The sequence below is a fragment of the Hemiscyllium ocellatum genome, chromosome 28 (assembly GCF_020745735.1).
Source record: "Hemiscyllium ocellatum isolate sHemOce1 chromosome 28, sHemOce1.pat.X.cur, whole genome shotgun sequence".
NCBI lineage: Eukaryota > Metazoa > Chordata > Chondrichthyes > Orectolobiformes > Hemiscylliidae > Hemiscyllium > Hemiscyllium ocellatum.
In genome coordinates, this window is record NC_083428.1 from 15833270 (window position 1) to 15840838 (window position 7569).

At 43.0% G+C, this 7569-nt stretch overlaps 1 protein-coding gene across 2 annotated transcripts in view; it reads right to left on the reverse strand.

Moving 5' to 3' along the window:
• polrmt (polymerase (RNA) mitochondrial (DNA directed)) overlaps window positions 1-6283 on the reverse strand; it is a 111279-nt gene extending 104996 nt beyond the window's left edge. For both annotated transcript variants that reach the window (XM_060846268.1, XM_060846267.1), the window contains exon 1: window positions 6128-6283. In XM_060846268.1, coding sequence (XP_060702251.1) covers window positions 6128-6251 — 124 coding nt within the window. In that variant the 5' untranslated portion in view covers window positions 6252-6283. The remainder of the gene's footprint in view (window positions 1-6127) is intronic.
• Window positions 6284-7569: the final 1286 nt, after the last annotated feature.

A 7569-nucleotide genomic window follows, 5' to 3' on the forward strand; every position in this document is an offset into this window, starting at 1 on the left:
ACTGCTCCTTGGATGCTGCCTGAACTACTGTGCACTTCCAGCACCACTAATCCAGTATTTGGAAATAATACCTGGCTGTCATTATTTCAATGGGTTGAACATGTAGTATGCAGTTATGAACAATTTATCAGATTAGCAGATACATTTACCAGGAGAAAATGAGGACTGCAGATGCTGGAGATCAGAGCTTAAAAATGTGTTGCTGGAAAAGCACAGCAGGTCAGGCAGCATCAAAGGAGCAGGAGAATCGACGTTTCGGGCATACGCCCTTCTTCAGGAATGAGGTGGGTGTGCCAAGCAGGCAAAGATAAAAGGTAGGGAGGAGGGACTTGAGGGAGGAGCATTGGGAATACGATAGGTGGAAGGACGTTAAGGTGAAGGTGATAGGCCGGAGAGGGGGTGGGGACGGAGAGGTCGGGAAGAAGATTTCAGGTCAAGAAGATGGTGCTGAGTCTGAGAGTTGGGACTGAGAAAGCTGGAGAAATCTGCAGCTCAGACTCAATTTAATTTATGAATAAAAAGTGCCATTTTATACTAAATAATCTCATCAATAAAGCTGAATGATCACATCCCAGGAGTGGCGGTGACTAATGGTGATACCACAGGACCAGTAATTCAAAAGCCCAGGTTCATGGCTATAAATTCCATTAAGGTAGATGGTGAAATTTAAATTCAACTAAATAAATAAATGCAGAATTAAAAAAATAGCCTGCAAAACCACTGTTGATTGTCGTAAAACCCCATCTGGTTCACTGGTAACCTTAGGGAGGGAAATCCATTGTCCTTACTTAGCTTGGTTCACAGATGATTCAAGACCCACAGCAATGTGGTTATTTCCTAAACATCCATGAAATAGTTTGGTGAGCCACAGCTGTATTAAACTGCTATGAGATCCAAAGAAGGACTGAAATCAGATGGCCCACTGTCAACCTCGAGCCAAGGGCCCAGGAAATTACTACTGCAAACCTAGCACCAAACCCTGCAAAGTCCTCCTTACTAACATCTGGGAAAGAAAACTGAAAGTATAACATGACATCTAATGGATTAGTTGCATATGAACACCATCACCTGCAGGATGTGCTGACTGGGAACTACATTGTGTTTCCTTACTGTTTTTGAGCCAAATTTTTGGAACTTGGTATTAATAGTATTGTGGGTGCACCTGCACCACAAGAATGTTATTGGTTGCAAGGTAGGATGGATCATCACCACCTCCACAAGGGTAATTACTTTTGGGCAATTAAAGCTGGCCTAACCAGCAAAGTCCTGTGAATGAATCAAAAATGGGAAGTCTGGTGTCAAAGCCCCACACATGCACTGAAACCTCTGCTCTGAGATGAATGCACATTTTTTTTTATTTCCCCCAGTGTGGACAATATTATGGAGAGTGAGTTTGCTTTTACATCTTAGGAAAGTGGAAACATTAGTACTTTAAAGGAGTTACAAATAAAAGCGTGAAATATAACCATTAGAAAGTGACTGAATAAGTCAGAACAAAGTGTACAGTGGAGATCAGAATTATCAAAGAATGACTGCAAATTTGATAGCTCCCAAAAACACAATCACATGACCTCCAACAAGGAAATCGAACATTTTTTTCAAAAACAACCAATACTTTGCTGACAACACTGTTGTGAATTTTTTTTTTAACAATTGAAGCCTTAAGACTTCTTCAAATGACTGATAGAAGTTTGGAAAATAAACAGGGAAAGTAGAGAATGTGAATAACTGAGTGAGCGCAGATGACAGGACAAATAGTCTTGTGTTTTTAATTTGTAGCATTCTATGAATTTCAAACTAACTCAATAAATTGAGCCACAAAACCTTACAATAAAATCTACAGAATCAGTCAAGCCAGTCCACAGAAAATAATGAATTTAAAGAAATTTATTGAATAGAGTAATACAGACTATTAACTAAACACAAAAAAATTTCCATCAACACCACTTCGGTTAGAATAAAAACTGATCCTCTTACACCAAACTGTATTCCAATTGAGACAAGAACCAAAAATGCACTCCAAGACACTTTGCTGGAAGATTAGTGGTTAGCACTGCTGCCTCATAGTGCCAGAGACCCGGGTTCAATTCCCCCTTCGGGCAACTGTCTGTGTGGAGTTTGCACATTCTCCCCGTGTCGGCGTGGGTTTCCTTCGCGTGCTCTGGTTTCCTCTCTCAGTCTAAAGATGTGCAGGTCAGGCGAATTGGCCAAGCTAAATTACCCGTAGTGTTAGATGCATTAGTCAGGGGTGAATGTAGGGGAATGGGTCTGGTTGGGTTGCTCTTTGGAGGGCGGTGTGGACTTGTTGTGCTGAAGGGCCTGTTTCCACACTGTAGGGAATCTATTCTAATCTAATCAAAACTTAACACTGAACTACTTGATAGAATATTAACAGATGATTAACACAGCTGGGTTTCAAGAGTACAATAGAGGACAGGAGGGTAGAAATACTTAAAGACGATTTCCTACAGTTGCCTAAGTTTAAAACTATAAACACAGCCACTGGTCTAGGAGCAATTGAAGCCAGAGATGTTTGAGGTGTCAAAATTGAAGGAGCACAAAGATCGCAGTTTATTGGGCTGGAATATCAAAAATAGAGGAAGTGAGGCCACAGAATGATTCAAAAATGTGAATGAGAACTTCAAAATTGAGGCATTGTTAAATCAGGAAATGTCTGTCTGTGAACAGAGCTGATGAGTGGGACTGGTTGCATAGTATACTAGTAGAACACACTCAGCAGAGCTTTTGTTGAACTCAAATTGTAGATCATGGAAGAATACAAAAGTGACCATCAGGGTTTTGGAATACTCAAGAGTTCTGTAGAAGTAAACTAACAAAGGTAAGGACAAGAGTCTAAGCAGCAAACGAGTTTAGCTGTGAGCAGTGCAGGCTGATCTTTCCAGTGGTGAAATAGGTTGTCTTAGCAGTATCATAGGTAAATAATCAAAGATCATCTTGGCATGAAGTGTGAGACTTGATACAGCCAAAGATAATGGCTTGGGAGCAAGGTAAAGTTTGAAGTCAGGGACTAAAGACAATGGCCCAGGTTTCTGGTGGCCATAGAGTTGCTGGAGCAGCAGAGATCAGAATTTCAGATAAGACATGATGTCAAACTCTTGTTCCATTGTCTTTGCCTCCATACCCATTTTGTTCGACAAGAGCCTTCTACCTGTCTCTCGGACCCCTTCACCCACCCGCAATACTCTCCCTCCACTTGGACCCCTCCCTCAGACCTTCTAACTGCACTTGATCTGTTCATTAAGAACTGTCGACGTGACACCACTGGTCGCCTCAATTTCTCTGCTCTCCCTCCCCTTACCCAATTCAACCTATCTCACCCCAAATTCCAATTTCCACTGCACTCCATTCACTCAGATTCAACCCTGACTTTGTTATGAAGCCTGTCAATAAGAATTGTACTGTTGTAGTTTGGCATACTTATCTCTATATATTACAGATGCACAGAAATCTCCTCTTAGCTCCCCCATACCATGACCCCCACCATGGAATATCAGGCCACTGTATCAACTCCAGTCATGAACCTAATTTCATCCGGTGATCGCCCCCCCTCGCCCAATTGCTTCCAAGTTGATCGTATCCCAACCCTGTACAGCTTGCTTCTACCTCCTTCTGAAAATCCACAAACAGGACTGCCCAGGCATTATTTGTGCCTGCTCCTGCCCCACAGAACTCATCTCATCCTAACGTGACCTGGTCTTTTCTCCACTGGTCCAGTCCGTGTCCACTTACATCTTCATTTCCTCTGATGCTTTATGCCAGTTATGGAATTTCCAGTTTGCAGGCTTCAGCTGGTTCCTCTTCACCATGGATATGTAATCCCTGTACACGTCCAAGCCCCGTCAGGATGGTCTCAGGGCTCTCTACTTCTTCCTGGAACAAAGGCCTGAACTGTCCCCAACCACCACCACCACCACCCTCCCCCGCTGAGCCAGTCCTCACGTTAAACAACTTTTCTTTTAACTCCTATCGTTTTCTTCATGTCAGAGGGGTGGCCATGGTTACCCACACAGGCCCTAGTTATACCTGTTCGTTTTATTCTGGCCCCCACTCTACAACTCTTTCTCCAATATATCAATATCATCAACACTGCTTCCACTCTCATCTGGAATTGGAATAGTTTGTCAATTTCACTTCCAATTTCCAACCGCCCTCACTTTCACCTGGTCCATCTCTGGCTCCTCCTTTCCTCGACATCTCTGTTTCTATTTCTGGGGATAGACTGGCCATTAATATCTACTATGAGCACATCAACTGTCACAGTTATCCGGATTATACATCCTGCTTCCTGTAAAGTCTCTCTTCCATTCTCCTAGATCCTCTGCCTTCGTCTCATATGTTCCGATGAGGCCAACTTCAACAAGGGAGCTTCTGAAATGTCAGCCTTCTTCCTTAACAAGGATTCTCCAGCATAATTGTTGACATTGCCCAGGTCCAACCTATCTCCCACACTTCAGCCGTCACCCTCTCCTGCAATAGTTCTCTGTGTCCTTACCTAACATTCCATCAGCATCCATTTCCAGAGGAGCCACCATTTCTGCCACCTCCAGACACATATACCCCTCCCTGTCCACCTCCTGCAGAGACCATTCCCTTTTGGATACTCTTCCTTCACTCCAGACATCACCAGCACACCCCACTTCCACACACACACACACACACACACACACACACACACACACACACAGACCTTCCCCTGCAATCCTCAAAGATGCAACACTCGCCCATTTACATCCTACCTTCCCCCAACATACCTGAAGGACTTATGCCTGAAACAGCAACTTGCCCACTCCTCAGATGCTGCTTCACCTGCTTTCCAGCACTACACTTTTCAACTCTGATCTCCAACATCTGCAGTCCTCACTTTCTCTCAAACATACCCGACACCTCCCTACCTCCCACTTCCACCAGAATCAGTCTCCATCACCCCTGACCTGACCCTGCTAGACCAGAGACCCCATTCCCAGACTGAAATCAAACAGACCACCTGAAACCCTGAACAAACCCTCCAGCTAGAACCCAAACACCCCCCGCCACCTGCAAGAATTCCTTCCATCTTCTGGACAGACTGCACACACAACGCTGCTGGCCTGATTCTTCCCCCCACACACATCCCTGCTCATCTGACAGCATCTGCCCCAATAACTCCTCTCACCTATTGCACCACTGAATCTGAACCAACACTTGCAAGCCTGACACCTATTCCAGCGAGCCTGAAGCATATTGGATCCGATATCGCCCAGAATCGCACCCCACCCCCTGCCTGTCAGTCCTGACAACCACCTATGTACCTGGTCATTTACCTGGCACTCGAACCATATCTAACTCTTACCCTATTACAGCAGCTGTCAAGTGCTGGCTGTGCATTTAAATTACACAACAATGCAGTGACTGCTGCAAAAAAGGAGTGTTGTTTCATTAAAAATCCTTGCTGCTGAAGTCATGGATCAAGTTCACAACAGGGGGCTCTTGTCCAGGAAATTCCAGCACAGAACACAGAGAATGGTAAATGTACATTTTTTAAATATAATTTTTCTGCAACATTTGGGCCAGTCTTCACAGGAGAAAGTTAAAAATCACACAACACCAAGTTATAGTGCTACAGGTTTATTTGTTGGTATAACCTGTTGGACTATAACTTGGGTGTTGTGTGATTTTTAACTTTGTCCACCTCCAAGTCATTCCCACTAGAGGTCATTTTTGGTCATCCAGTACCACAGCTGTCTGACAATTTACCCTGTTTACAAAGGATTGTGACATTTCCATGTTGTCAGCAGCAGAGTAAAAAGAAAATGCTTTTGCCTTCAAGTGCAGACGAGGTTTGACAAACAAGGTGGGCTCATAGCGTGTAAAAGTATAATAACGTGGATGCTGCAAATCTGAACCAAACAGAAAATGCTGGAGAAACTGACAGCATCCGTGGAGGGATAAACACAGTTAATATTTCGAGTCCGGAATGATTCTTCTTCATAAAATTATTTTATGAGTGTTTTTTGGGGGGAGCTTATAACGACTGTAATGTTTCAGACTCAGTGAAGGGAAGCGCCTGGGGCACATGGAGCCTCAGCCTCCAGGAAGGGCTCAGTCCAGCTGCAACACTTTTACTGACCTGAGCTCCTCACGGAATGTCTCCTGAGCTGCAGACAACGGTGACAACCGGAGGGAAGAAGCAGCAATTCCCGCAAAGTCGCGGGACGGGAACTCCGAGAAGAACAGAGCCTCAGAATCGACATCGCCCTATCACCTATGGCGCCATCTTGGTTGTTCGGGTCAGGGCGGCCAGCCGGAGCCAGTGCGCAGACGCCCGCCTCTCGCATAGCCTCACGGGAACTGAGGCCAGTCTGCTGGGCGAACTACAACTCCCAGAAGGCCTGGCTCCGGACAAACCACGTGATATCTGGAATAGTGTGTGTGAGCAGCTACACTGAAGATCCCAAATCCATTTGCAGATAAAGAACTGTATTTGTTTAATATGTTTGTAATAAAAATAAACGCTGTATTGAACAGTGAACCCTGCATGTATTTTAGTGCCTGGAGTCAACTAAACCATAAGCAAATTCCTGTAGATGCCGGACATTTGAAACAAAAACAGAAAGTGATGGGTCTGGCAGCATCTGTGGAAAGAGGGACAAAGATAATGCATTATATTCAATATGATATAAATCAGACAAATAGTGCATTTAATCCAATTTTCATTTAATATTCTTTCCTGAAACATTTTGCCTATTAATATTCCTGTTACCTGCACAATAATTTTGATTTGTCAGTACATGATAATAATGTTTCCATATTTTTAATTTGGTTCATTCATTCATGAATTTTACATATAAATTACACTAAAGTTTGGCCTTTGGGCTATGAATATATTTCTTGAATAAAATACTACAATTGAGATACCGCTATCAGATTACTTTTTGTTTTCAGTCTCTTCCCTCCTGAAAAGGAAGAAATACTTGCATTTTATACAGCACCTTCCAGGATGATTTTAAAGTGTGCAACATTCAGTTGTAGTGTCTGTTGTAATGTCGGGAACCGAGACAATTAACTTACTCTAACACTACCAATAAGGTCATGAGCTGATCATTTATTTTCAGATCAAGCAGAAGATGTTGGTAATACTCAGCAGGTTTGGCAGCGTCAGTGCAGAAAGAAACAGAATTAATGTTTCAGGACAAGAAACAATAATAAGCATTCTGAGTTAGGAAGATGTGCTGAAAAGTCATTGATCTAAAAAGTTATAACTCTGCTTCTGTCTCTAGAAATGCTGGCTTACCTGCTAAGTGTTTTCAACATTTTTCTGTTTTAATTCCAGCATCATAATTTCATGGTTTTGAATCTAATTTACGTGATGCTTAAGGATGAATATCAGCCAAGGATACTGTGCTGGGATAAATTACGATCATAGGACAGAAAGACACTTGGATAGTGACTGTTACAATGCAGGAAATACAACAATCAATTTGCACAATACAATAAGCAATGAGATAATGAACAGCTCATTTTCAGTTTTACTTATCAAGCTATAATGGCTGAGAAAATGTTTTACGAGAT